Source organism: Vombatus ursinus, unplaced genomic scaffold, assembly GCF_900497805.2.
Source record: "Vombatus ursinus unplaced genomic scaffold, bare-nosed wombat genome assembly UNPS02007284.1, whole genome shotgun sequence".
Lineage (NCBI taxonomy): Eukaryota > Metazoa > Chordata > Mammalia > Diprotodontia > Vombatidae > Vombatus > Vombatus ursinus.
Window position 1 is genome coordinate 16,974,641 of NW_020947062.1, and position 27,385 is coordinate 17,002,025.

General features: G+C 37.9%; 1 protein-coding gene across 3 annotated transcripts in view; it reads right to left on the minus strand.

Moving 5' to 3' along the window:
• Positions 1-1,933: 1,933 nt before the first annotated feature.
• Positions 1,934-27,385, minus strand: part of DLGAP5 (DLG associated protein 5) — a 41,021-nt gene continuing 15,569 nt past the window's right edge. Inside the window, exons 5-15 of one of the 3 annotated variants that reach the window (XM_027849319.1) lie at positions 25,522-25,618; positions 25,317-25,418; positions 24,877-24,953; positions 21,959-22,257; positions 20,841-20,965; positions 18,573-18,702; positions 17,417-17,502; positions 16,249-16,409; positions 15,293-15,385; positions 11,650-11,878; positions 1,934-1,972 (exon numbers count right to left, since the gene is read on the minus strand). In XM_027849319.1, the coding sequence (XP_027705120.1) occupies positions 1,944-1,972; positions 11,650-11,878; positions 15,293-15,385; positions 16,249-16,409; positions 17,417-17,502; positions 18,573-18,702; positions 20,841-20,965; positions 21,959-22,257; positions 24,877-24,953; positions 25,317-25,418; positions 25,522-25,618 (1,428 nt within the window). In that variant the 3' untranslated portion in view covers positions 1,934-1,943. Of the gene's footprint in view, positions 1,973-7,387; positions 7,797-11,649; positions 11,879-15,292; positions 15,386-16,248; positions 16,410-17,416; positions 17,503-18,572; positions 18,703-20,840; positions 20,966-21,958; positions 22,258-24,876; positions 24,954-25,316; positions 25,419-25,521; positions 25,619-27,385 lie in introns of those variants that run through there. The other 2 variants (XM_027849318.1, XM_027849317.1) reach the window with 2 other exon arrangements.

Here is a 27,385-nt window from a genome sequence, read left to right on the forward strand (position 1 = left end):
GAGACAGAGGTCTGTGGATGCTGAGGGAAGGGTCTGAGCAGGAGTGTACTGTAGGGAGCATGCCAGCACAGGGAGAGGATGTGTACCTAGGCAAGAGGAAGTCTCAGACTCATACGAGAGTTGAACTCATTCATGCAAGGTACAGAAACAGGTGCCAATAGCAGCTTTGTTGCTTACTAGGAAGGTCTAGGCTGCAAACCTAGGGTAGACTGAGAAGGGGAACCATGCCCAGGGGTGGCATTTCCAGGGTAAAGAGGGATCACAGGCCCTAGACTGTGTACCCACGGAGAGAGGAGCAAATTCAGAAGCATGCAGCAATATTGTGCCTTGGACCTCAGTAGAATGGGGTCTCAGTTCCAGCTTCTAACCCAGTCTGAAGCCTGCATTGGAATAACCAGGGCAGAAATTTCAGACCAAACAGAAGCTTACAGTTCTGTCACTTTGAACCAGCAGAGCTTCCCAAGTGGCTGCTAGTAGCGGAATCCAGCAGCAGTCTACTGTTGTTTGGACCCAAACCCAGACCAGAAGTTGCAGAGCTCAGACTAGGGGGCAGAAATCAGACTTTGCCCTGGATCAGACCACTTTGGGAGCACTGAAAGCTTGAAGATGTCCAGACTGAGTTGTCCCTGAGATCCTGGAATAACAACAGTCAATACTCCAGGAAAGCTGCATCAGGACCAGTTCAGATAGTCCCTCCAGAAGTATGTCAGTATCCAGCCCTAACATCAAGTCCAAAATCAAGAAGTGTATTGGAAGAATGAACAAACAGAAAAAGAAAAGCACCATAAAAAGCTATTATAGTGACAGAGATGCTCAAGAAACAAACACAGAAGAGAATGACTCCAAAACATCTCCCAGCAAAGTCTCAAAGAAAAGCACAGTGTGGGCAGAACTTCAACTAGAATTCCTGGAAGAGATGAAGCAAGATTAAAAAAAAAAGTTTAAAAATTTTTAATCAATGAAATGAGAGGAAAAAATTGGAAAAGAAATGAGACCTATGAAAGAAAAAAAACTGTAAAGGGAATTAATAGCTTGGCACAAGATGAATAAAAGCCATGCCCAAGCAACAAATTCCCTGATCATTAGAGTAGAACAAATAGAAGCCAATGGCTTAATTAGATAACAAGAACTATTAAAACAATCTGAGAAAGACCTGAGTGTTATCACAAGTGTTTCCTCCTAGAATTCAAAGGCTTTCTCCTAAAGATGCCACATTGTTGTTAATGCCTGGAATGGCAAAACAGCAGAATTATTAAAGACATATCTCTTATATCAGAAGACTATCCTTCCTTCAGGGTTTAATAGACTGAATCAGATGGGTCTAATATTAATCAAAATTGTCTCTTCTGAGGAAGGCTGATAAGCATTGACTCACTGTTCTCCAGGGAAATCTAGGTGACTACAAAACATTTTTGAGTTTTTACTTCAAATAACATGTTTTGAATTGGTGATTGTAAACATTTCCTATTTGTATATATTTCTTGCATTTGTATGTTTCCTTCCTCAATTTTGTTTAAAGCTTTGTTTAAATAAGGAAATTTTTTTTTGGTGACTAAAAAAATTAAAAATTTTTAAAAAATATTTTTATTTAAAGTTTTGTATTCCAAATTCTATCCCTCCTCCCCTCCCTCTTCCCTCACCTCAGATGGTAAGCAATCAGATATAGGTTATACATGTGCAATTATGTAAAACATTTCCATATGAGTCATTTTGTACAAGACTTGAATAAAAGAAAAAAAAGAAAGTGAAAAACAGCATGCTTCTGTCTGTATTCGGTCAATATCAGATCTTTCTCTGGAGGCAGAAAGTGTGCTTCATCATTAGTCCTTTGGGATTGTCTTGGATCATTGTATTGTTGAGAATAGCTAAGTCATTCACAGTTCTTCCTTGAACAATATTGCTGTTACTGTGTATGACATTCTCCTGGTTCTCTTCACTATTCATCAGCTCATGTAAGTCTTTCCAAGTTTTTCTGAAATCATATTAGGAGAGAATTATACAGAAGGGGGAGAGGGAACCCTTTGTTTCTATTGCATTGTTTCAGTAAATACTATATTTAGTTCAAAAAATAGAAAAAAAAAAGTTAAGTACCTCATAGCAAAAAACTGACCTAGAAAAGAGATTGAAGACAGATGATTTAAAAATCACTGAGCTATCTGAAAGCCATCATAAAAAAAAAGTCTAGATATCATATTCCAAGAAATCTTAAAACTGTCTAGATCTCTTAGAATCACAGGGCAAGGTAGAAAGAATCTGAAACTGAAAGAATTCACTGGTCACCTTCTGGGGGTGGGGAAGCTCCCAGGAATATCATAGCTAAAATTTAGAGCTTCCAGGTCAAGGAGAAAATACTATAAGCAACCAGAAAGAATTCAAGTACTGAGGAGCCATAATCAGGATCACATATCATATAGCAGCCACCATTGTAAAAGAATAGAGAACTTGAAAAATGATATTTTAAAAGGCAAAGAATCTATTAGGCTTACAGCCAAGAATAACTTACCCAGCAAAAAATAGTGTAATGCTACAGGGGGGAAAATGGATCTTTAATGAAACAGAAGACTATCAAACATTCCTGATGAAAAGACTATGTAGAAACTCTGAAGTTCAAACACAGGAGTTAAGAGAAACATTAAAAAATAGTGGATGAACAATGATAAATGACCAAAGATAAATTGTATACATTCAAATATAGAGAGATGATACATTTGTTCCCTAGCACCATACAATTGTTTCTTAGTATCATCAGGGGTCATAGTGAGTCCTGGGAATGGTTCTGTTAACGTCTTGATTTTAATAGAATGCAAAGAGAGAGGAAGAGGAATACACTGGGTGGGGGGAGGGGAAGGGTAAAGCTTAGGGAAAATTATCTCATATAATTAGGGTGCATAAATAGACATCTATACAAACAATGGTGTGGGGAGCAGGCAACACTTGAACATCATTCTCATCCGAACTGGCCAAAGGAAGGAAGAATAAACACACGTGCAGCCACACAGAGTTGGGTACAGAAATATTTCATTCAGCAACTGGAAGAGGGAGAAGGGGCAAAGGGGAATTAGAGTGAGGGTAGATTGAGAGAAATTAATTCTAAGTAAAACAAACTCTGAGGATTTATAAAATATTCATGGCTCTTTTTCAGGGGGCAGAGAAGGGGAACCTCAGGGGGTGTGCCCAGAAATGGGGGAATGGATGAACAAATTATGGTGTATAAATGTGATGGAATACTGTTGTGCTATAAGAAATGATAAAGAAGGTGATTTCAGAGAAATCTGGAAAGACTTGTATGAATTGATAGAGAAGTGAACACAACTGACAGTTTATACAATAACAATATTGTAACGACAAACAGCTTTGGAAGAATTAGGAACACTTATTAATGTAACGATCAAACATGATAAATATGCTATATATCTCCCAAAAAGGTGAAGGACTCAGAGCAAAGAATGAGATAATTTTTTTTTTTCCCAACATGACCAACGAGGAAATTTGTTTTGCTTTACTATTGTGGTGGTTCTTAATGGCGTCGGGGGGTGGGGGGTGGGGGGAGGACGAGCATGAGGCTGGTGGGATAGAGGGTAAGGTAGGTTTTTGCTAATTTGAAAAAAGAATATAATTTAACAAATTCTATTGGGTCTCAGTTATAAAATGAGGAAATTAAGACCAAGTAATCTCATAATATCCTTTCAGGCACTAAATAAGCACCAATGAAGTTATGAAAGAAAATGGCTTGACTACATCTGATTAGCAATAGATCTTCTTGCATTTGTAATATTTAAACCTGACAAAGTATATAGTTTAGTGACTCTAAGTCAAATATCTAGAAGCAACTGTAATCTTCCAGGCCTAATTTTTAAATCTGATGTAACTTCTGAATGGAACCCAGATTTTATAGGGATCATGGATTCAGAAGGGACCTATTGCAATTTTCTTATAATAGGTCAGACCTAACGCATGCCAGGCTAGTAGTTTAAACTTGAGATTGTAAAAGAAATGAGTCTCATTTTATTACCATTTTGTTACAGTTAACAAAATGTTTACTAGGCGTAGCAGAAAAAGGATATCGAGCAAGGATAGAAGTTTGGCTCAGTAGGGTGTATCATCCCAGCCTTTATGCTGATGATGCTCATTGGAAGTCTGAGAAAGGAGGTGCTTGTGGACTTGTTCAGTGATAGCTTTTTGTGCGCAGACCACCAAGAAGCCATGTCAATGGCCCAAACCTCAGGTTCCTAGGCCAGTCATGAAGGATCCAGGACAATTTCAATACACATTGAAGAAAAACTAGTCTATTCTCACAAGGCAATGTTGCTTCTAGCATGTCTTTCGTTTTATAGATAAGAGAACCTGGGCCCAGAGAAGTTGTTACTTGTCCAAAGCCATACAAGTAATTAGTTGCAGAGCTGGGATTTGAATCCAGGTCCTTAGACTCCAGACCTAGAAAGTGACCTTCCTACCATATCACACTGCCCTTAGAATAAACCATATATGGTTTATCTATATAACTTGTGAATATTCTGCTCCGTATTAGTAGAAGAGCTTTGGTCAATGTGTGAACTCAGCAAAATTTTGTTACTTGTGGTACATCAAATAGAATAAGTTACTTGTAATTATTGTATTTTGAGGAAATAAATCTACTCTGACATGTATGATGGCAGGTGGGGTGGATTTAATCCATGTTTTACTATTACAATTTTTTAAAGCAATATTCATTCAGTCTAAATTAAAGGTAATTGAGGAATTACTCAAAATGACTGTCTTTTTAAATTGGGATTATTAATTTTAGGACTGGAAGGAAAAAAAAAGTTATGATAGCACCACCCAATTTTTAAGTAATACTCAGATTCCAGACATTTAATGTCTATATTTATTAAGCACAACAATTACTTTTAAATGAAGATTGTTAATGAAATAAGCATGTTCAAAAACATAATAACTGGTGCATTCAAATGTTCTATTACACATTTTCATTACTTTCAAATACTCAAGTAGATCTGTGATGTCAAAAATTGGAGAGTTCCTACCAATGATGCAGACTGTAATCCTTTCTGGCTTTCCCATTCAGTAACTTTTGTCCATATTCTCACAAAATCTCACCATTCTTGGAGGACTTCACTCTATCCTGGAGGCTTTCTTCACTTTTTGTAGACTTAATGAGAGTAGTATTGGGGCACCCTGGCTGTCCATGTCACCCCTTGTTCTTGTCATGTGATAGGCCCATCTTCTCTTCCTGTTACATAACTCCACCATGACATCCTTTATTATTCTTCAGAGGTCCTTGGTTATATGTTGCACCCTGCTCACAACTACCATGCGCCTCTCCTCACCAGTGTCTTTTGTATAATACTCATCTTTGGTTCTTTGGAGGCAGTGCTACTAACACAGTAAAATAGTATGGAAAATATGGAAAAAAAAAAAAAAGAAAATATGGGTCTTCGTTTTCAGTGGAAGCTTGTGGGGAGAAGTGTCAGCAAATGAGCCTTGTGTTTTCATGAAAGCAGTCAGGCCCATTCTCCTTTTCAATTCTAGGACCAGTTCACTGTCCATCTGTACCACCTGTTCCTGAGAAACTATTGGACAAACTTGATAGACCACATCCATCCATATGCAAGTTGATATCTTTTTTCCCCATTTGGTCTTTGTCATGTGGATGAACAGCCTAGACTCTTCTGAGTGATTACAGCACTAACAGACGTCTTTCAGGGAGCTCTGCAATGTTTTGGACAGCACAATGCTATTTGCAAATAGGAGCATCTGGAGGACACCATCATCCACAGGGAATCCTTTCTTGATCTGGGCTCTGTGCTAGATTTCCTTATCATAGTGGCAAGTGTAGATTTCCCTGTTACATGTCTTGATATTAATTATTGGTCACCAAACAGGGCTATTTCTGTTGTTATATCAATAGCAAACAACCCTGATGGATGGACGGGACACACCTTGCCTGTGTCTCCCTGTAGAGTGGCATTTTGTTCTATGGAATCAAATGTTTTTTTTTCTCCCCATAATCAATAAGCACAACGGCATCTTATACGCTCTGCATCTGAATACTGCTTATGAAATCTTGCTACTAATGCCCTAATTGATTTGGCTCAATTATGGTGTGGATTCAATTCAGTCATGGCACAGATGGTTCTTAAAGTTGAAAAAGTATCCATCAAGGACAGTGGAACTGCCTCATTTGGACTGTAACATCCATCACAGACCCTAAGGTACTCATAGCCTTCCTCTCCCATCTATACAAAATGAATTTACATTAGCATGAGACAGAGGGTGCTGAAGCTTAAAACTGCACTAAGACTTTTGGTATACCTGTATATAGAGTGATATACCTGTGAATCTTGTGTATTGGAGGCCTTTATACATATAAGCAGCACTTACTATGCCTATTTTCTAAAAGCTATTGATTTCATTTATCAGTATTTGAAAATTATTACAGTTTCCCTGAAAAAAAAAATCAAACTAATTCTATTCACCTGAGAATACTTAATAAGGTTATTTGTTCTTGAATGTTCAGTTGAGGTTAAAATTTCAAACTTATTAAGAGAAGTTATTCAGTTTGTAATGTGCACATTTCTTAGGATTTTTTTTTGTTTGTTTATAATTATAAGTATTTCATAATAAATAAGGCAGTGAAAAGTTAGGATAACTTTTAAGAGTTAATTCTTCACATAGCAGATGAAATCACAATGCACAATGATTTCAGAAAGTTGCTTTTACATCTGATCATTTAAAAATGCTAAATTTCCCAATGAGATGATTTGAAAAAAAATTACAGAGAAAAGAATAAAAATGGTACAAACACTACTAGCCTAAGGAGTTTGCTGGGTTTAGATTTCTAAACCAATTATTCTAACAATATTGTTTGATTTGGGGATGGAGTTCCTTAAGTAGAAAATGGTCATCACCACTTGTAGTTACATGCTAAAAGTTTGAGACATTTTCTTGCCATTATGTGAAACAAGTAATTTTCTGATGAACAATAGCACTCCCTATAAAAAAATAAAATTTCCCCACAAATTAATTTACATATTAATGCATATAAAGATATATTTAGAAGCAGGTGGTCTAATGGATAGTGTTGGACTTGCAGGAAGGAAGACCCAAGTTCAGATCTTGCCTCATTTACTTACTAGCTTTGTGATTTGGAGCAAGTCACTGGATCTTTCAGAAACTTCATTTCCTTTCTTAAACAGGGATAATAATAGAACCCATCTCACAGGGTTGTTGTGAGGATCAAATACAAAAAAATACTATGGAGCACTTTGCAAATCTTACAATGTATATAAATGCAAGTTATTATTGCTATATTTATTCCAACTACAGAAATATTTAATGTTGAATTTAACTCAAACATATATATATGCACAAAGAAGATTCAAAGCATGAATAGAAGTAGTTTCACCCTTTAATACTCTATTTTGTAAATATCTTACCATATACAATCACTCTAACATAAAAAAGAACAGCACAATAATAAAAATAATAAAGATCCAACATCAATGATCAATGAAATCTCTGTATATATATCTAAATAAACAATGTTCCCAGGCTGCTCAGTGTCAACAAAGATTTTTTTGTAATCCTCTGAAAACAGGCTTACAAAATATTTATGAATGGCTTTGACAGTTTTTAATCAGGGTTTCTTGTGACTTTTTTACATTAGTAATATAATGGGAGGGGGGAACATAAGTGGTTCCAGTTTCCTTCAAGAAGATTTCATTTCTTATTCCCAGGTGTTTTGTGTTCAGTTGGATCATCTGATTTGCTACGTACAGTCTCTTTAGATGCACTCATGGCTAAAGCAGGAAAAAAAATATTGCTTAGATTTTATAAGAACTAAAAAAATCCCAACAGCATTTTCTAATACTGGGAGCAAAAAATACAATAAGAGTAGCTGGAACTTAAGTTGGAACAACTTTGGAAATACCCAGAAAGATAAGATTTATCATATTTTACTTAAGTTGTTTTTTTTTTTAAAATCACAATACTCCAAACTAAGATGTCAGGATGCATAAGAATACTAGTGAATGTCCCAGGTACTGAAAGTCAAACATGAAAACAGTCTCTGCCCTGGAGAAACTTCTGTTTTATCGGGAGGAAAAACTACCCCCTTCCCTCATTTAACAGTAAAACATAACAAAACAAAATGATAACTAAATAGATATATACAAATATACATACAATATATATATATACAAAATATATACAAAATAACTTCAGTGAGGGTAGGATATATCATTAACAACTAGGAGAGGGGATGAAAATCTAGAAAAGCCTTCTAGATGAGGTGGCACTTGAGCTAAGCCTTGAATTAATTAGGCCAACATGAAATCTGGAATTCTCTGGGCACAGAAATCAGGCATCCACCTGTCCTCCAGATATGGCCACAAGCTCAGCATAGTACTACTATGAGAAAAGCACTGAATTTGACAGACAGAAGACCTGGGATTTAGCATCGGCTCTGCCACTTACAGACTGTGTGACCTCAGGTAAATCACTGCATGTCTTTAGGTTTCAGTTTCCTCATGTGTAAAACAAGGGGGGATTGTTACGCTTCATAATCTCTAAGGTCCCTTTTAGTTTGAACCTTCCATGGGTGAACAAGGCAGGCTCATAGAGTGGGCAAAGCTCAAGGCTGGAGAACAAGGAGCTTGCTGCAGGGAACTGTTAGTGACCACATGTTAGGATCCCAAAACAAGTTCAACTGAGATGGTTAGTGGACTTGAAGTGAAGTTTGGTTTCCAGCCCTGAAGAAAGTATAATGGAAGTCACCCTCTCTACCAGAACATAACTTTTCCTATAAGCTGACCCAGGGAGCTGATGCATCCACAGCCTAGCCATGTTTGCTCCAGTTAGGCCGGATTAACGTCTATTTGTTTTGCTGCATTGCTTCCACTGAGAAGCTGTTCCCACTGGGAGGGAACAGTCGCAATGTTCATCTGTGTCAAAGCCTATGATCAGCTCACCCTTATTCAGTGGTTTCACTTGCTGCTTCTATAAGACATATTTATTTAGCATTCCCCTTTGCTACCTTGCCCCAAGGCCAATCTGTGCTTCTTTCCTATGTCGGCATTTTGTAAGGCTATGTTCTATGGAATTTTGATGATCTACAAGATAGGACTAAAGTCATCACTACTCTGTGTTATCTATTCCTATTAGAAAGTAAATACTTTGAGGCAGGGCACTTAGTTTTATAGCCAGACACACAATTAAGTGCTCAATAAATGCTTATTTTCATTGATACATTCAACATGACTGCAGTTAATGTTAGCTCCACTTTATTTTTTATTTATTTATTTTTGTGTGTGTGTGTGAGGCAACCCGGGTTAAGTGACTTGCCCAAGGTCACACAGCTAGTAAGTGTCAAGTGTCTGAGGCCGGATTTGAACTCAGGTCCTTCTGACCCCAAGGTTGGAGCTCTATCCACTGTGCCACCTAGCTGCCCCTATTAGCTCCACTTTAAAATGTCCATTAAACTCAAAAAATGACTACAGTAGGGGCTAGCATTTTAAAAAAATCAGGAATTCAGGTTTTATTTGCGGAATACTTTTTTTTTTGGAGTATAGACATATGAAGGAAGAGCAGGTAAATCCATTTGCCTTCCCTTTCTAAAGTATCCACCAAGAAGTTTTTGGGTTGGTTTTTTTTTTTGTTTTTTTTTTGCTTTGGACCTGTGATTTCATTAGAGTGAGGCATTCCAAGCATGGAAACACAGCACAACACTGCAGATCAGCAGCTTCTCTGTAACTTAGAGGGATTCTATCTATTATGTTGTGCTACCTCTACACCATCAAAACAACGCTCATTGACAAAAACGTTTAATAACTTCACAGGGTCACAGAACTTAGAGTGAGAAGGGACACTGGAGATCACCTGTTCCAATATTCTCATTTGAGAGACTGAAGAAACTGAGGGGCAGAGGGCATAAGCGACACGACCAAAGGAATACAGCTAGTACCTAGCAGAGCTAGGGTTAGACCTCAGGTCCTGATCTGACATATCATCCTGCCTTTCTAAAGTGCATTCTTCCCAACAACGCTGGTGGGTAGAATCACTGACTTAGAGCTGGAAGGGTCCATAGTGGTCATCTCTCCCAACCCTCTCATTTATACAGATGAGGAACCGGATGCTCAGAGAGAACTCACTTGCTCACAATCACACAGGTATTTATTTACCGAGAGAGCCAGGATTTGAGTCAAAGTATTCTGACTCCAAATTCAATCCTCTCCACTGCAGTACACTGCCTAACCTTGTAATGCAAATACTATTTATCCACATTTTAGAGGAGTTGAAATTGCAGCTCAGAGAGAGTAAGTGGTCTGCCCACGTCATCTAACTACTAAGTACTCCAGGCAAAACTCAAAGCCAGGCCCTCTGGCTCCTGTCTGATGCTCTTTTCACCATACATTATCGCCTAAATACATTGAATGGAATGTTTACCAAGGATTAAGTCTCGAGATAATTTTAGATATGAACTTTAGCTCTGGCAGCTAAGATTGCTCATTTCATATGTTAACTGAGATTTAAATGTAGACTATGGAAAATGAAACTGATAAAAAAAATAACCACTGAATAAACAGGAAAGTAGTGAAAGAAAAAGAGAATGATTTCCTTGAAAGTACTAAAAACTGATTCAGATGATATATTTTCTTTCTTCTTAAAAAATTATTTTTAAATATTGGAAACAAAAAACAAAACCCTTGTAACAAATATGCATAGACAAGCAAAATAAACTCCCACATTCACCATGTCCAAAATATGTCTCATTCTGCATCTTGATTCCAAATGACATCATAGAAGCCTATTAGGCATAAAAAAACCCCTGAGGATTCATGTATACTTGTTACCAACTGATAGACTGCCCTCTAGTAGCAAGTCTTTGAAAGGCTAACCTAGTAGTCCTTCAGGCCAACTGCCACACACCAGTTGCTGAGGTTTGTTGGAATTCCCATCAGGGCAAATAAAACAGCTAGGAACTCCCTCCTCCTCCTGTTGGACTCACAGTCATTATTGTTCTTCCCTCCTGACCAGCTCTAAGACTTCACCATCAGAAAACATGCAGAAAGACACCCCACTTAAGTGCTCTTAAGGCATCAGGGAAAATGAAAAATAGCCCTTGTTCACAAAAAAAAAAAGTACTGAGAAACCCAACCTTAAACCAATAATATTCACAGTATTGACAGACAAATCTTGCTATTAAGGTTACAAACAAAATAAATAAGAAAGGATACATAGTCAAGTCTGAATTATTTATGCTACCTTTTCATATTTAATCCTAGCCCTATTTATCTCCTGTTAGCTATGTAACCATGGGCAAGTCATTTAACCTTTATGAGTTAGTTTTTCCGTCTGTCCATTGATGACAGCCACTATTATGAAGATAAAATGAAATAAAAGGTACAGCAGAACTTCAAAAAAATATATACTTTTAAAAGAACTTTTTACATATTTAAGTCAATCTACCTACAAACACACTTGCCTGCCCTGGAAAAAAAACAAAATAAAACAAAAAACCCTAGTAAATATTTTTGTTATATTCATTGCTTGAAGAAAATATACTATCTCCTTTTCATTGGTTTAGTTCCCCCTTTTAGGCCCTACACACATACAAGGTTCTACTTAATGAACGGTTTCAGCAAGATAACTAACCTGAAAATGACTTAACTGGGCTTTCGATTCTGAAAAACCCGGCATCAAAAACTATCTTGTCAATTTCCTTTGCTTTTGACACCAGAGGAGCCACAATCTCAAACGTAGGTTCTTCCCGCTGAAGCTTCTCTCTCATTGAAGCTTTTAGAGCAGCCAGGCGACTTCTAGCTGCAGTTCTTGCAGCATCATCCTGTTTGGACTTGCATTTTTCAACTGGGACAGCTTTCTTCTAAAAAGAGAGAAAGTTACGACATGTATTGAAGATGCTCACTTCTACCTGACAGTAAGCTCTTCAGCAAACATGTCACTAAGCACTTACTGTATGCAGATGACTGTGCTAGGCCCAGCTAGAGCAACAAAGGTGAGGGGAGAAGAGGGGATTCTTGTTTGTACAGAATTACATTTCAGTAGAGGGGAAGTTAAGACAAAAATAAAACCCACAGATAACTACAATACATGATAGAACAACATTTATTAAAATGGTAAAAGACAAATTTCACCAACAAAGGGGGTGGGCTATTTCACTATTCAAAGCTATTTCATTGAGAAGGTGGCATTGGAGTTAGTCTTTATAAAGGGTTTTCCTTTACTCTTCAAATCAAAGCTGAAAGACTACTTGCTGGGGATGTGTCAGAAAGAAAAGTTATCCTAGCATAGATCCAACTAGATAATCTCTGAAGGTTGTTCTGAGAATCTATAGATGAGTGATATTTGACAGACAAAGTGGGGAAGTGGTATTAAGGGAGACAGAGACAATAGTCAAGTTTAGCTGGAGAACACAGTATTTAGAGGAAAACAGAAACATAATGGCAGAAAGGAATGAAGGCACCAGACTAGCAACAGTAAACAACACTTAGCACCTGTGAGCTCGCGTGCGCACACGCACGCACGCGCGCATGCACACACACACACACACACAGAAGACAGATTAGTCTGAAAGTAACATAAGGTCAACCTAAACACACTTGCCTCCACTGAAAATCAGACTAAGTAGTTTTGTTTTACTCATTGCTTTATGAAAGCATATTGCCTACTTTCTGTTGGCTAAGTTTCTTTCTTTCTGCCTTTATGTTTACTAAGGTTTTACTCAACGTATAGTCTTGTCAACAAAACTGGAGAGTGACTTCAGTAGGCTTACAGTTCTAAAAAGTCTAGCATCATTGGAAGGGGAGAAGAGAGATAGTCTAAGACTAGAGTACTAAGAACCGGTACCAGGGGAGGGACAGGGGAATAGAGAAGGGGCAGATATAAAAAATTACAGAAGTGAATCAACAGAACCTGGTAAATGATTAGATTCCAAGTGAGACAAGAGGAAGAGCCAAGGATAACAGGAAAGTTTTGAACAAGGGAATCTAAGGTGGTAAATATGAGAGAAGAGGAACAGGTTTAGAGGGAAAGATAAGCCCAGTTCTGGACATGGTGAATTTGAAAGGACATCCATCTTGAGAGATATTACTGGCAACTGAAGATACAGAGTCAGGGCTAGTGATAGTTTTGGGATCCATTTCATAGCCATGAAGTGAAAGATCACTGAGAAAGAACTTAGAACAAGAGTTCTTAACCACTTTTGGGTCATGGACCCCCCTTTCACAGTCTGGTGAAACCTATGGTTCCATCTCAAAGAACAATGTCATTAAATGTAAAAAATAAAATATGTAAGACTACAAAGAAAGCCAATTATACTGAAATATAGTTATCAAAATATTAAAAAACAAGGCCACTCAATGGGACAGAGAAGGAACAATTAAAGAGATAAGAGAAAGCCAGGTGAGCATGGTATCTGTGAAGAATATTCAAAAAAACGGAACCTCCCCAACATACTTCACTGCCAGGTGATGGAAGACTGGCAGTGGCAAGAACTTAAGAACCTTCACTCCACCTTCCCTTCAAGACTACTCCTCCTTAGTTGCCCAGCAACTGCTGCCCCTCAGTCTCATTCTCATTAGCAGCAAAAACACAGTCCTCATCCCTCCCATTTCATTCCCCAGGAAACTCATCTTCCTCTTCACACCAGAGTTTTCAAACCTAGCTCCTGCAAGAAATTCTAAGGATACCCTTATGGCTTGTCTTTCCTTAAAGGGTCTAAATAAAGAAAAAGGAGGGTGGATGGGACATGTCATAGGTAACCCTTCTAGTCTGCTTCCACCTTTATTACTGTGGTAAAAGCCTTAGAAAACCCCAAACGGCTAAGATAAACAACGTTTCATAACACAGTGAGCCTGGAAAGTGGGGAAAAAAAACCCTTGGCAAAGAGAAGAAACTCATATTAGAAATGTAAATTACTATTAATAATGAACTTTTGAAATATAGATGCAGATACCCAATTCAGCTCTCCAGTCCTGACTTTTAAGCTCCACCCCTGAATTTTCAATGCTTTCAAATCCAATCATTTTGAAAAGGGAGTAACAATTACCTCAACTAGGGTGGTGGTGGCTATGAGTAGAGAGAAGGGGACTTAAGGGAGGGATTTTACAGAGGCAGGAACAAGAAGATTTAGGAAGTCATATATTTGTGGAGTCTCGGAGGGTGAAGAAATGAAGATAATGCCAAGATTGCAAATCTGAGAAACTGGTGGTGCCCTTGGCATTAACAGAGAAGTTCAGAAGTGGGTTGGGTCCAGGAGAAAAGATAATGAGTTGTTTTGGATGTGGTGGGTTTGGGGATGCCTATGGGACATCTTAAATATCTAACAGGCAGTTGGTGAGAGGGGACTGGAGCTCAGGAGAGAGAGACTATGGCTAGGTATACAGATCTGGGAGTCATCTGAAGATAGATAATAATTAAACCTATGTGAGAAGATGATGTTTCTAAGAGCATATAGTTGAAAAGGGCTTATAAAAATCTTGGAGTACAACTACAGTTAGCAAAGGAGATTGAGAAACAGCTCAGAAAAGAACCAAGAGAGTAGGATCATAAAAACTTAGAAGAGAGAGTAACTGACAGGGTGGTCAACATTGTCAAATGTTACAGAAAGGTCAAGAAGGAAGAGGACTGGAAAGAAGATATTAGGTTTGGAGAACATTGGTAACTTTGTAAAGAGAATTTCACTTGTGTAATGAACAAGGTGAGAAGTCAGGTTGCAGAAGGCTAGGAGATGGAAAGGAGAGACGTCGAGGATGAAAAAGTGAAGCGAAATGAGGGGAATAGCTAGAGGAAATGATAGGCTCCAGGAAGGGTTTTTTAAATATGGAGGGTAGCTGGGCTTGATTTTTGATAGCAGGGAAGGAACTAGTAGAGAAGGAGAGATGAAAATCAGGGAGAAGTGGGATAGACGATAGTGTGGGTGATCTGCTAGAGAGGATAGGAAGGGATGGGATCCAAGTAATATAAAAGGATTGGCCTTAGCAAGAAGCATGGTATTTGTATATCTTCTGTCTCCTACTAAGCTCCTAAGGGCAGGGAGCTTATCTTGCTGGGAACTCAGCATAGTGCCTTGCACATGGTAGGTACTCAATAAAGGTTTGTTGAACAATTCTGTTTAGTGATGAAAAATAAAATTGCCCACTAAATAATAAATAAATATTTAACAATATTAAATAATAAACCGATAAATAAAATAATAAAAATTCAAAAATAATAAATAAAAATGTTCAGTTGAAGGACTATAGAAGATTGAGACCAGATTTTGAGGTCACCAGCTTACCCGAATAACTTTTTGGCTTATGGTATTTTTTTCTTGCCATTCTGACTCCTGAAGCTTACTCAGTTTTTCGAATTTTTTGTTCACATCTTCTACCTATCAATAGACAAAAATTCAAATGTTTATAAATCCATGACAACAGCGACTGATTAAATAGCTCCAATAACATTAGGATCTTTTCGAATGGAAATTCACAATTCAATATGCTTATAATGATCAATTAAAATCGGTAGTAAAGTTCTGCCGTGAAATATTGAAGAACTGGAAGCTCAGGCCCCAGTTTTAACGGCCTCCAATTCTGTGGGAGCTTGGATTAGTCACTTACCTAGCTAGGTGTTTCCCCAGTGACTGCATCAGACAAGAAATACCTATCACCTATCTACTTCACAATCACAGTAGTGGCACATAAATAAGTAAATATCACTAAAGGCAGTACAAGATAAACTGACTAAATATATGTAAACACAAATAATAAATGTTATTAGTGACTGACTGGTGCCACAAGTTAAAAAAAGAAATGAGAAAATAACAGCTACAAATTGTTCCTAAGTATTACCAGGTTTGTTTTTTTAAAAAATAACCTGGTTAAGGGATTTAGAATAATGATAATCTATCAGTGTGCAGTTATGCTTGCACTTCTAAAACACACATAAAGGATTATCTTATGAACAAAGTTCCTATGGTCATTTCTTCACCCTAAAATGGCAGGCAAAACCTTTAGACTTAGAATTTTTAATGAATATCCTTGGAAACAAAGTAGTATCTAGAAAAAGTTGAAAGCAGTACCCAATAGTACTCAATTTGAAACTCAACTTTAAACATCCTGTGACTATGGATTAGTATTTCTCTTGGAAAAATCCAGACTCCTATTCCACATATTAAACAGCATTACTATGTTAATGGAAGAAAAAACAAACCTACATTCTTTGTGAGTTATATTTCCAATAGACACTACTTACCTGAAAATTAACCATATCCCAAAATCCATCTAGATCCATGCAGGTAATCTTCTTTTGGCCAGATTTATACTCACAATCATTCACCAATCCTTCAAACTGGTTGAACCTTTCACTTATAAGGAGTCTTGTTTGACCAACTGTTGAGCGAATGAGATCTCTGGCTATTTGAAAAACAGGTTTAAAAAAAGATCATTCATAAAGCACAGACATTTGGCCTGAAATCTGCCCCCGATTGTGGAGAGAAGATCCCAAACCCCAGTTTTCTTTTTGGGGGGCATGGGTTGAGTGGGAGAGTTATGTAAGGTGGGAAGGGGAGGTCCAGACCTGTCATGCCACTGGTATAGGAAACTCATTCTATCAACTCCAGTATAGATAGGCAATTATTCTGTAATTTATAGCCTTACAAAACTGCCCTGGGGATGGGAGCGGGGGGGGATTATTGAGAGATTAAATGGTTGTCCAGGGTCACACAACCAAAAGGCTAGTTTGGCTGAGGGTGGGGGAAGGGAAAGGAACAAACATTTATTAAATGCTTACTATATGTCTATATGTGCTGGACACTATGCTAAGTGCTTTATAATTATTATCTCATCTGATCCTCATAACAACCCTGGGAGGCAGCTATCATTATTATGGCCATTTTTGCTGATGAAAGTGGGGTAGACAGAGGTGAAGTGACTTTCCCAGTGTGTAAGCTTCTAAGGCCAGATTTGAACTTAGGTCCTCCTGATTCTAGACCCAGTGCTCTTTGTGGGAAGAAAACTGTCTAATAAATAGACGCAATAGGGAAGCACTTGGACTTTATTGTATGGGGGTGACATGATCAGACCTGCACTTTAGTAAAAGTATTTCGGCAGCTATGTTGAGGACAGCAATTTCATGTGAATGTGAAAAATGTGAAGCTGGAAGCCAGATTACTGAGGCAGCAAATGAAAATGGCCAAAGGTCTAAGTCACAGGAAAAACTGTGATCAAATAGGACAAATTATTTATGTCCTATTAGCCATATTCCATTCTAGCAGAGAAATATAAGAAAATTAATATCAACATCATATTAAACAGAAATTTTTCCTTCAGCAATAATCAAGCTCTAAAATAGACCAACTCTAGATTTAAAAAAATCACTAAAATAAATTTGAGACCATACGACACAAATGATGCCTTCTTACCATCATCAGGAATATCCAGCGTAAGTTTCTTTTCCCATTCATGGCAGAATCCTGTTAATCTCTCAGTTTCTGATCGAAGAATATTTCTAAATAATTAGAAATATTTTAATTTAAATTTAAATAATTTTAAAATTTTAAAATAAATTTAATTTAAATAATTAGAAATATTTTAATTTTACAACTGCTTCCTCACACCCTAGTAGTTGAATATAATTAACATTCCCATATTCATACACAAAAGGAGATGAATGTGAATATTAGGAATTAGTATCCATGTCTTTCAATATAAATATTTTAAAATATCTATACACAGAATATAGTATGGAACATTCACATTTAAAACTGAAGTTACATTAAGCAATTGTGTAACTGGATATGCCTTCACCATAACATCAGCCTTGAAGAGAACAGTGAAAGCAAAAGCCTTCATCAGTTTTCGATGTGACATGTCTACATTTGCTCTCTGTTGATTTCTCATGGGCATGAACCTAGCCAGAACAATCAGGACATGATGCATCTTGAATTTTATTTCTTAGACAAAATGAACACTGTCTTTTCCCAAAGTTATTCTGTCCTTTCTGATGTTAATGCTTTTGCTATTATTTTTTTAAAATTTGGTTTATTTATTTGCTTTTTGGTGAGGCAATCCAGGTTAAATGACTTGCCCAGGGTCACACAGCTAGCAAATATCAATTGCCTAAGGTCACATTTGAACTCAGGTCCTCCTGACTCCAAGGCTGGAGCTTTATCCACTGCGCCACCTAGTTGTCCCTTTTGCTATTATTTCTAATGCCTAGAATATCTTTCTCTCCCCTTTCTTCACTTATCCAATTTCTATCCATCCTTCAAAACCCAACTAAAATACTAAGTCCTCAATGAGGCTTTTCATGAGCACTACCCACGGGTTTCCATCCTTGATATCTCACGTAGCAGTTCTACACTGCTGAAACATACTTTTGATGTAATGCTTTAGCATTACATTTATCAATGTGTATTACACCCCCATATACCCCATAGGCTCTACTGGGACAGGGATCAGATGTTATCTCTGCTTTTTATCTCCCCTGATGCTTACTCTCTGCATAATCAATATTTAATAAAATGTTTATTAAGGCAAATAGAAAATCTTTAGCTGCCAAGAATCAAAGTGACAAACCTGAAATATGGTACATCATGTTGTGGTGGTGCTGCTTGATGTTCATTTATTTCAAGCAAAGGGATATATGCATTTAATGGAAGGTTATCTGAATTTGTTTTAGTATCTCCATTTTTATTTGAAAGATGATCTATAATTACAAAAAAAAACCAAAAAACAACAAAATCTTAAGAGTGAAAACTCGAGTTTGTAAAACAGTTCCTCTCTTTGGCAACTAACTTTCACAAGCCTTTTGATTTTTCATTGCCATTTTCTTCTCCCAGAGGCAGCAGGTATATAATATAGTACTGGAGTACTAGATATACCCCAAAGCTCTCTTAGGTCCCCTCTTCTTCCTTTTGTCTTGGTGTTTTCATCATTTTAACATGGGGTTTAATTATTATCTCAACACCGATGACTATGGATTAGAGCCCTAGTTTCTCTCTTGAGCTCCAGTCCCCATAAATCAACCATTTATTAGCCATTTTAAACTGGATGTCTCACAGGCATCTCAAACTCAACATGTCCCTAGCTGAATGCACCCACTTTTATCTCCCAAATTCACCCTCCTTCAAAACTCACCTATTTCTGATTGAGGGCACCATAGTCCTTCCAGTTACTCAGGATTCATAGCCTCAGTGTCATTCTGATATGTGCTGACTCTTTGCTATCTTTCACTTCACATATCCAATCAGTTTCCAAATCCTACTCTCTCTGTCTACATCTCTGGTATCCAACCTGTTCTCTTAAGTCACAGCCATCACACTGGTTTAGACCCTTAGCACTTTTTAATATGAGGCAATAGCCTCATATTAAGCCTCCCTGCCTCAAATTTCTCCTCACTCCAATCATTATTTCACCCAGCTGCCAAAGTGATTTTCCTAAAATCCACTGCTTCCCAATGACCTTTAAGATCAAATATCAACTCCTGTGACCTTTAAAACTCTTCACAACTTGACCTCAACCTACCTTTCCAACATTCTTACCAATTAGGCCCTTTTTCATACTCTATGGCCCAGACAAACTACCCTGGGCCAGAGAACAATGTCATGAAAACTCAGAGGACAGAGGGGTCTACAGTACCAAATGCTCTAGAGGGATCAAGGAAGACGATGTTTGCATAAGTATGAACAGAATAGATATACAGTGAACGAAAGGTTCATAGATGGGAGGCTACTAGCAGCTGGGGATGTGTGTGTGGGGAGAATTAAAGAAAATATTTGAGCTGAGGTTTGAAGGAAACCTAGGATTCCAAGAGGCAGAAGTGAGGAAGGAGAGCATTCTATGCCTGGAGTACAGCCAGCGCAAAGGCAGAGAGGTGGGAGACAGAGTGCAGTGTATTCTCAACAGCAAGTAGGCCAGGGTGGTTAATGTACAAGACTGGAAAAGTAGAAAGGAGCCAAGTTGTAAAGAGATTTAGATATCAAAGGAGCCTCTATGTAATCCTAGAATATGGAGCCACTGAGTTTGATTAGAGGGGGTGATATTGATCAGACCTTTGCTTTAGGAGAATCATTTTAGTAGCTTTGTTAAACATAGTTTGGAGTGGGGAGATCAAATAGGCAACTGCAATATTCCAGGTGAGATGTGATTAAGGTCTGAACTAGGGTGAAGAGAGGGGAAACATGCAAGAGATCTTGTGGGGGAAATAAAGAGACCTGGTAACAGCTTGGATACAGGGGTGAGGGAGGGCGGAGGGCAAAGAGCTGAAGAGGACAATGAGACTGAGCCTGGGTTGAGGTTTGGCAGAGTACAAATGGTGACAGGACCCTGGAGCCAGGGATTAGAAGGCAACAGATGGTGTAGCACTTAACTAATTCACTAAAGAATTGAGAGGGGGAAGGGAAAAGAGTGTAGTCAGAGTAGCTATGATAGCCAAGAAAAGTACTGAGAAGGGGTAGAGGGATTGGAAGCTGAGGAGAGAAAAACAGAGTTAGAGAGAGACAGAATGTAGGAGATTATCATCAGATAAAGGATGCTCTGAGTTCTTAATTATGGAAATGGAACTCTTGTGGGTGATGGCACAACCAAGGCTATGACCATCCTTCAGCCTTCCATCTCTCCAAACTATTTAGTAGTGATTCTTTTTTTCATTCATTCATTATCTTCTCAGTTGGTATTCCTTGTTCTGTCACCATCACCATTCCCTAATCATATTTCGTCACCTCTCCTGGTCTTGAGGGTTTCTAGATAAACTAATCCTGAATCACAAAGTAGAAATTACACTAAACAGATTTTAATAATTTGCACTCTAAACAGATCAAAATTTAACAAGTTCACTTATTATACCTTTATCCAGAATTTCCTGGGACCTTGGAGGAGTTTGCAAATCAATCAAATCCTGCTGAGCTGGGGTATTACAGTGAGTTTTACTTTCTTTCAAAGTTTCTCTTTTTGATTCCTGAGAGTTATCACTGAAACAACAACAAAAAATTACTTCAGGCAACATGGAAAATAAACATAACTCCATATCTTCACTTCATAGAATTTGAAATTAGATTTACATATTGTTTACAAATTTTACTTTCTAAAAAAAAATCTTATTTATAGGCACCTTCCATATTTACTCTGAATCAAAGAAATTCTAAGATTCATTAGCATCTTATCAGAATACTAAAGGGAACTTGTTCAGTTCACTCTTTGTGACTGCATGTGGGGTTTTCTTGCTGAAAATAATGGAGTGGTCTGTCATTTTCTTTTCCAGTGGATTAGGCAAACAGAGGTTAAAAGAGGTTAAGCGACTCTGAGACCTGTTTTGAACTCAGGTCTTCCTGACTCCAGGCCTAGCACTCTATTCACTGAGCCACCTAGTTGTCTCTGAAGGCAGGTAGGAAACTTAACTAAAGAAAATTACTATCCAGTAAAAGAAGATCTTGGATAACTGAAGATAAAATTGCTGACTGCCATTGCAAAATAACTTTGTAACCATCTTGTTATCTCAAACTTCTATTGGCTTTCCTTAGCTTTATAAAGTATCTTGACACTTCTTTTCTTATTTCTAGAGGTAGTCAGTCTTCTTTAAGAGCAGAGTTCTAGAAATAAGCATTTTTGAAACATTACTACTACAGCAATTGTGCTTTCCTAGAAATTGTTTCTGGCAGTGTTGATAAGCAAACAAAGATTTACACTGAAAACACAGATTGCATTGAAGAATAAGCCTAACTATGTTTCCCTCTCTGGCCCCCTTCACCTTCCCCCCCACCCCCAAAAAACCAAACCCATAGGAAAATGTCTCTTACTGGAATCTTTTGAATGATAAGAACAAAAATACTCCTTGAATTTAAGAAATCACAGTTAAGTGGTGATTATAAAAAAACACAGGCTAAACAAAATACAAGTCACTAACTTCTGTCACACAACTTAGCAAAAAATAAACTACAATAAAATAATTAAAATTGACTTCTTACTCTTTAATCTGTAAAGGACTCCAGAAACAACTAAGTTCCACATAAGTATGTTCCTTTTGTGGGGAAATGGGTTTCATTCCATAGTTCACGAGACTATCTAGTGGTTGAAACACAAAATTTTCAGGTGCAAAAGAGGATTTCTCTCTCACTTGGGAAGCAAAATTTGTCTCAGGTAAGTATTCTTTTCCAAGAAACTCAGCAATTTCTTCTGTTGGTGATTTTCCAAAGTTATTAGAAGGTCCTTCAGTAAGTGGGTCCTTCAAGCAATCTTCTTTCCCACCAACTTTGGAAGGAAGATCCTAGATGTAAATAAGTGGTCATAGAAGGTTAATGGTTATTAGGCTATGACATGTTAAATGAATGGATAAGGGTATAGGGCTAGAGAGGCAGCAGACATCGCCTTGGAGTCAGGAAAACCTAGAGTTCCAGTTCTGCCTTGGGCACACATTGACTGTAGAAACCTGGACAAATCACAGTCTCTTGGGGCCTCCAGGCAGCTCTGTAGGACTAAGCTGTAGCAGAACTGGTAATATCTATCTAGAGAAGGAACTTCCTTACCGGGAGCTATCAATGCCAGTGGAATCTCAGACCTTCCCTCTCCCAACAAATTCATCTGATAACACACTCAGCAAAATTATCTGCTGTGGAACATTCATTTTAAAAATGTCCTGGCCATCATGCACTGACAAAGTAGTGTTAGCAATTCTAATAGCGGAAGAGTGTTGTTCCTAATTAGAAGTCAAGGCATTATAGAAAATCTTGGTAACCTATAGTATTGTACAACCAATTATCAACATGATCAGTACTCTTTCCTTTTTCTCTTGTGTCCACTAAACACATGCAGCATTACAGGAGTAAAACACAAATTTTGGTACTTCAAAATTGTCAAAGCCTGGGCTATTAGAACTATGGGATAGGTTACAGGACATAAAATGTATCCAGTTTCTTATTCATAACTGTGTCTTTATTACAGCAGCCTTCTATTTTCATATTCCTTTTTGTCCTCTGACCAGTCTTCCTCTTACTTTAAATAAGAGGTTCTCAAAGTGGTTGATACCGTCCCCGGCAGGTGCTGGAATGACCCAGGGGGGCAGTAGTAGCCTCAGTGCAATTAGAAGGCGTTGAATAAAAATTAGGGGGTAGTGGAAGCATAAGGAAAGAAGAGAAGATAAGAAAATTTTGAAAAACTGTTCATACATCTTTCATCTGTTGTGTAAGAGAGTTAAAGTCATAGCGATTACATTATTTTCCAAATAAACACACAAAATGCAAGTTATAACCAATCAGTGGTCAAGTCCCCCAACAGGTCTTAGCAAGCAAGTGTTCGCAGACAAGCATGCACTGTGGGGAAGTCCAGCATGCATTGGCAGGAATATGAGTATGTAATGACTTGTTTACAATACAATACTATACAGTTACATGGCAATATCACATCATTAAAATTTCAATGCATGAAAAAGCCCACAAATTTACAGTAAGTTATTAAATTTAAGATGCATCATAAAAAAAATTTACACTTTTTGAAATGATGCAAATTTTTTAAAAAGTTTAAAGGGTTAAAAAAAGGCTAAAGAAAGTAGATTTCCAAGGGGATGCTGAGTAATTTTTTTTTTTTTATAAAAATAAATAAATTTGGTCAAATAAATTTGGGAACCTCTCCTCTATTATAAAAGCACTGATGATAGTAAGAATAGGGATTGAACTTATAATTCAATGATAGAGGGAATTCACAGATGAGATGAATCTACTAATGTTGGCTGACACCTTCTCTGCACCTTAAGAGACTTAACTGAGCATTGTGAGGATCACACATTTTGCGTGAGAGGCAAGACCTGAGCCCAGGTCTTCCTAGCTCATATCACACCATGTATCGTTGTTTAATTTGAACGCTTTAAAATACCTAAAAAAGTACCAATCAATCAATAAACATTTATTAAGCACCTAGTATGTGCCAGGCACCATGCTAAGCACTGAAAATACAAAAAGAAGCAAAAGACAGACCCTGCCCTCAAGGAGCATAAAATCTAATTGGGGAGACATGTAAATAAATATACACAAAGCAAGCTATATACAAGATAAGTAAGAAACAATTAACAAAGAGAAGGTATAAGATTTAAGAGGAGTCAGGGAAGGTTTCCTATAGAAGGTGGGATTTTTAGTTGGGTCTTAAAGGAAGCCAGGGAGACCAGCAGTTGGAGCAGAGAAGGGAAAGCATTCCAGGCCTGGAGGACAGCCAGAGAGACCACCAGAGTCAAGAGATGGAGTGTCTTGTTCATGAAACAGCCATGATGACTTTATGTTTCAGGAAAAGCCTGGGCACATGACAGTTAACCTAATTACACTGGCACTATATTCTCAATTTTTGCTTTCTTATTTCAGTTACTTTAGATATTTGAGGTTCCCAAGGGCATTTAGAAAAACAGCCTCTACATGCCTCCAGCCCTGCCCCTCCCCCCTCAGCCATTCAACAAGTACTTATTAAGTGCCTACTGTGTGCCAGGTACATGCTGGGGACACAAAGACAAAAACAAAAAAACACTCCTAAATAGTCCCTTGCCTCAAGAAGCTTACATTCTTCTCGGGGTTGGAGGCAGAAAAATAGTTCAAATGACCTCTGACTGTCATCCCAGTTCCAAGATCCCAGGATTTAGTGAGGGAATAATAAGCTTATAAAAAGAGCCTAGCTAAGTAAAAGGGAACAACATCATAGAATCCCAGGCCTACACAATCTTAAGAGTTAAGAGAACTCATTGGCCAAATGGTCCAACCCATTCCTGAAGAGTCAACTCTATGCCTAGACTCTAGCCTTTGCTTGAAGACATCCAGTGACAGAGAACCCACATGCCTAAAGGCCACTCATTCTATTTGGGGATAAATGATACAATGTTATTTCACTCATTGATGAATTCAATTCATACCTTTATTTTTTCTGCTTTAAGTTCAATCTTTGGAGGAGGTCTTTCTTCAGTTGGCGTTTTTCTTTCTGGTTGGTTTTCTGAAAGATGAAATAAAAATTGTCAATTTCACTTGAAAAAAGATACTATAGCTAAGCAAATGTACTATTATTTAAGAGAGATTAAAGCAAATTATAAAAACATGTTATCTTGGAAGGACTGTCATTGAAGATCCTACTATAAAATGGGGATGAGAGAGCGTGTAAATGAGAAAAAAATCCCTCTCAGAGTAAGCTAATACACTTTTCAAGCTTTCCTTAAACCGATTTGTTTTTCCTGTTCCACAATTAAAAAATAAAACACTTACACACATAACTTCCAATATGAAATACTAACCACACAAACCCTTAGTAACTACAACATTTCAGTTTATCTGATAAATCCACGATCGACATTTTACTCACCACTGACAAGTTTTGGCATTGGCCTTCTCACTGGAAGTGATGAAGCTAGTTTAGGGATCTGCTTTGCTGCTGATCTGGTCACTCTCACGTCAGGTTGTGGAGCTGTGATGAAAAAGTTCTTTTTACTGAAATCACATTCTAGTTGGAATACAGTAAGCTATCCTTGCGGCAGCATCAACACATGATAGTTCCAAAATCTTCATACCTTTCCTTTCTTTGCTAGAGTGGTGTTCAGAAGCTGGCTTCTGCCCAGGTTGGATTGCTTCCATATTGTGCCCATTATTGACCTGGTCAACATAGATCTATTAAGAATTAGTAGGTGCTAAACTGAGTTCTTCCACAAAAAAAGACTCAGATGACTTGAACACACAAAACACAAACGACAACAAAGGCCAAAGTGACACAGGGTAATAAGGGAAAGGATGAATGTTACAGAGTCTCAGAGTCGGAAGGGATCTCAGAGGCCAACTAGTCCAAGTGATACCTAAACAAGGACCCTTTTGACAGTATATACCTGATGAGTGATTATCCAGCCTTTGCTTGAAGATCTTTAGTAAAAGGGAACCCATTGTCTCCCAAGGCAATCTACTTTACTTCCGGATCTAATTTTTAAAAAGCTCTTCCTTATACTGAATCTAAATCTACAAAGTTCAGAGAGATATAGCAAAGGAATGGAATCATCGACTGAATTATCAGGATAAAGAGAGAAGAGGGTAGGAGTTTGACAGACACTAGATGAGGAAAGGCCAATTGTTCGGGGCTGCCATCATTAGAGTCCCATGATGACTGGCACCTTCTGCGTTTGACTTGTCACTATTAACAGCAGGGATTTGGGTTACCTTTCAAGCCCTACCTCCCATTACTCTCATGTGTATGCACACACACTCTAAGCCTTACCTAATCTGGATCTTGCCACACCCTGAAAATGGTTTACATTTTCCACCTCCATGTTATTGAACATGCTTCTCAATCTCCTTGGAATACACTCTCTCCTCATTCCATCTATAACCGACAAAAGCCTACTCATCCTTCAAGGCACAGCTCACATGCTATCCTTAGGTAGAAGTGACGTCTTCTTCCTTCAGTAAACACTATTTCTACCATTCCTGGTACTGGATACATAATTCATGCTCCCCTCTTAGATGGCAAGTTCCTTAAGAGCAGGGAGCAAGCATATTTGTGTGTGTGTATCTCATTGTCGTCTCTCCCCCCACCCCCACAGCGCCCCATAAGCATTTAACTACTGTTAAATGAAGATTAAGACCCATCTACCTAGGTGTGTTAATTTCCTGTAGGTTAATTGCTCATTTATAGCTCAGATTATCCATACCTCATGATACAGCAGAAAGAATAATAGGCTAGAAAATAGAAGATCCAGTTCTAGTCTCACCTTTGTTACTTACCAGTGGTATGACCTTGGGCAAGTCACTTCACTCTTAAGTCCTAGTTTCCTCACCAATAAAATAAAGGTACCACCACCTATTCTTCCTAAGAGAGCTGTTTTTGAACCTCAAATGACACAATGTAAGAAATACTCAAGTAGATCTGTGATCTCATTGACCTCCAGCGATGCAGGATTATAACATGTCCATTGTGGCTTGTCTGTGTTGCTCCAATAAGTCACCACAGAAGGAGTCCACCCACTATCCTGGAGGCCGTCCTCACTTTCTTCTATCATAATGATGTCACCAGTGGATACTGTGGCTGTCTCTCTTTTATCCCTCTTGTTATGTGACCATCCCATCTTCTCTTCCCATCATACAATTTCATCATGACATCCTTTACTGCTATCCTTCTTCATTTCTTCACTGGTTCTATCTTGCAGACTGCTAACACCCACCATTTGTCTCCACTGCCCTTTGTATGATACTCATCTTTGGTTCTTTGGAGGTAGTGTTGTTCTGACACATAGAAACATCAGTTAAAAAAAAAAAAAAAAAGGATGGGTCTTTGCATTCCCCGAAAGCTTCGGGCAAGTTAAAGAGTTTTGTAATTTCCCCAAAGTAAACCGCTCTGCTTACCTCCTTTTCAATTCTAAGCCCAGCTCATTGTCAGGCTGTACTGTCTGT